The following is a 1623-nucleotide window of genomic DNA, read 5'->3' as shown; positions in this document are numbered from 1 at the left end:
AACCTCTCTTTATGGGTCATTGGGAGCACAATAGCCTCTATCATCTCTTGAATTTGTTTATCACAACCTCCGATATCAGAATACCTTCAAAAGGAGTAACATCATGATGTTAGCCGCCTTACCCAGCTTAAATGTGGTAGTAGTAGTAATAGTACTGATCAGTAGGCCTTTCATCAACTTCCATTGCCTTGACCCTAGAATCAAAGTCTTGAGGCAGCTTATCCAAGACAAGATAGGAATCCTTGTTGAGCCCCACCAGGTCGTTAGGCTTCAGCTCTTCCACTGGAACCTGACAATCAGAATCCTTGTCGGAACTGCGGCTGCTGATGTATTACAAGACCAATGATGGGTAGATAGATGGTCTGCCTTGTAGTCGTCTTGACTACCATAGACTTCTTTTCCTTCTTCTCTCTCCGTTGGAGAGTGCTTATTGCAGATCCTGAGAGGATCACCATCAATGCTGCCCCTACCACCACCACATGGTCTACCTTCTTCTGGGAGATCTGCCTCATCCTCATCTGCAGGTAAGATCTCCGCAACACTACCAACCAAATGTGGCAATTGCCGATTGAGGTTTATTTTCTCCTGAAGGTTAATATGCAGTCTACGCCATAACACGATATTATACCTGATTGTCCTTCATCTTCTCCTTAATGGAGTTTAGCTCATGTGTCAAACGTTGAACCTCTGACTTGTAAACTCGTATATCATTTTGTATGAGCCGGGCCCGTTGCTGGATGCCCTCAGTACCTAATAACCGGATCAATACCATGAATGCCAAGTGATGCTAGACTAGCGTTTAATGATCGAATATAGGTACGATTCGATCGATGATATCATTACTCATGTTGTTCAAGTCCTCCATGAGAGCCTTCATTTCTGCATCCTCCTCTTGATTTGCCGACTCGGGGTTGGCATTACTATTGTTGTTATCCTCCGACGATGCTAGAAGAGGCTGCTGTTCAGGTGAGGGTGAACTCATTATGATAAACAAACAAAGTAGACCACTAGTGGGGACAGAGCCTCCTAGAGCCGCAAGTGATGATCATGGTCCAATAACTTGAGGCTGAGGAATAGACTGAGAAACTTGATACGAATAATGATAGAGAAAACGTGTAGTAGCTAGGCAACCTGCTGGAGCCTTAGTCGATGATCTCGAGATCCTCAGCTGCTAGTGATGGTGATGGTTGCTTACTCCTCTTACGTGCCTAATACACGTTGCCATTTGTGCCGACAGGCCGTGTGACTACTACCTTGACATCATCCCTATTATGTATACTCATATCCTGTTCACCGTCATCATAATCATCAGTGTTCGTGGCATGAACCATATTATCATCCTCATCAGTATCATCGTCCAACAGCGGCACATTCTCCCCTATATCTTTCAAGCCGACTTCTGAGGGAAGGATAGCATAGTGACACTCTTTAATGATGAATAGTAGCAATACCTGGCTCATCTGTGTTAGGCATGGGATTGGCAAAATCACCTCTCTGGAAACGTGTCTCAGAGAAGTAAGTAACGAATACTTCATGACCACCGAAGATACCTGTACAACAGTGATAAGGTAGATCTAGTTAGCCACAAGTGCTGCCCTATTACGTCCGTCTAATATACGTTTA

At 44.4% G+C, this 1623-nt stretch overlaps 2 protein-coding genes across 2 annotated transcripts; both read right to left on the bottom strand.

Annotated features, from left to right (window-relative positions):
* Positions 1–155: 155 nt before the first annotated feature.
* Pmar_PMAR026664 (26s protease regulatory subunit 6a, putative) lies at positions 156–982 on the bottom strand (the record flags this gene model as incomplete). Its single annotated transcript, XM_002764436.1, has 5 exons — positions 156–289; positions 336–439; positions 489–585; positions 629–750; positions 844–982. Coding segments are annotated over 5 exons (596 nt in total), but the record flags the coding sequence as incomplete, so codon positions are not given.
* Positions 983–1142: 160 nt separating this feature from the next.
* Positions 1143–1331, bottom strand: Pmar_PMAR026663 (hypothetical protein; the record flags this gene model as incomplete). The annotated part of the gene is made up of 2 exons (XM_002764435.1): positions 1143–1208; positions 1254–1331. The coding sequence occupies 2 exons, from the start codon at positions 1329–1331 to the stop codon at positions 1143–1145; spliced, it is 144 nt and encodes a 47-aa protein (XP_002764481.1).
* Positions 1332–1623: the final 292 nt, after the last annotated feature.

The sequence above is a fragment of the Perkinsus marinus genome (assembly GCF_000006405.1).
Source record: "Perkinsus marinus ATCC 50983 genomic scaffold scf_1104296977288, whole genome shotgun sequence".
Lineage (NCBI taxonomy): Eukaryota > Perkinsozoa > Perkinsida > Perkinsidae > Perkinsus > Perkinsus marinus.
Note: the sequence above shows the minus strand (reverse complement) of the source record. Positions and strands in the feature narration are given on the sequence as shown.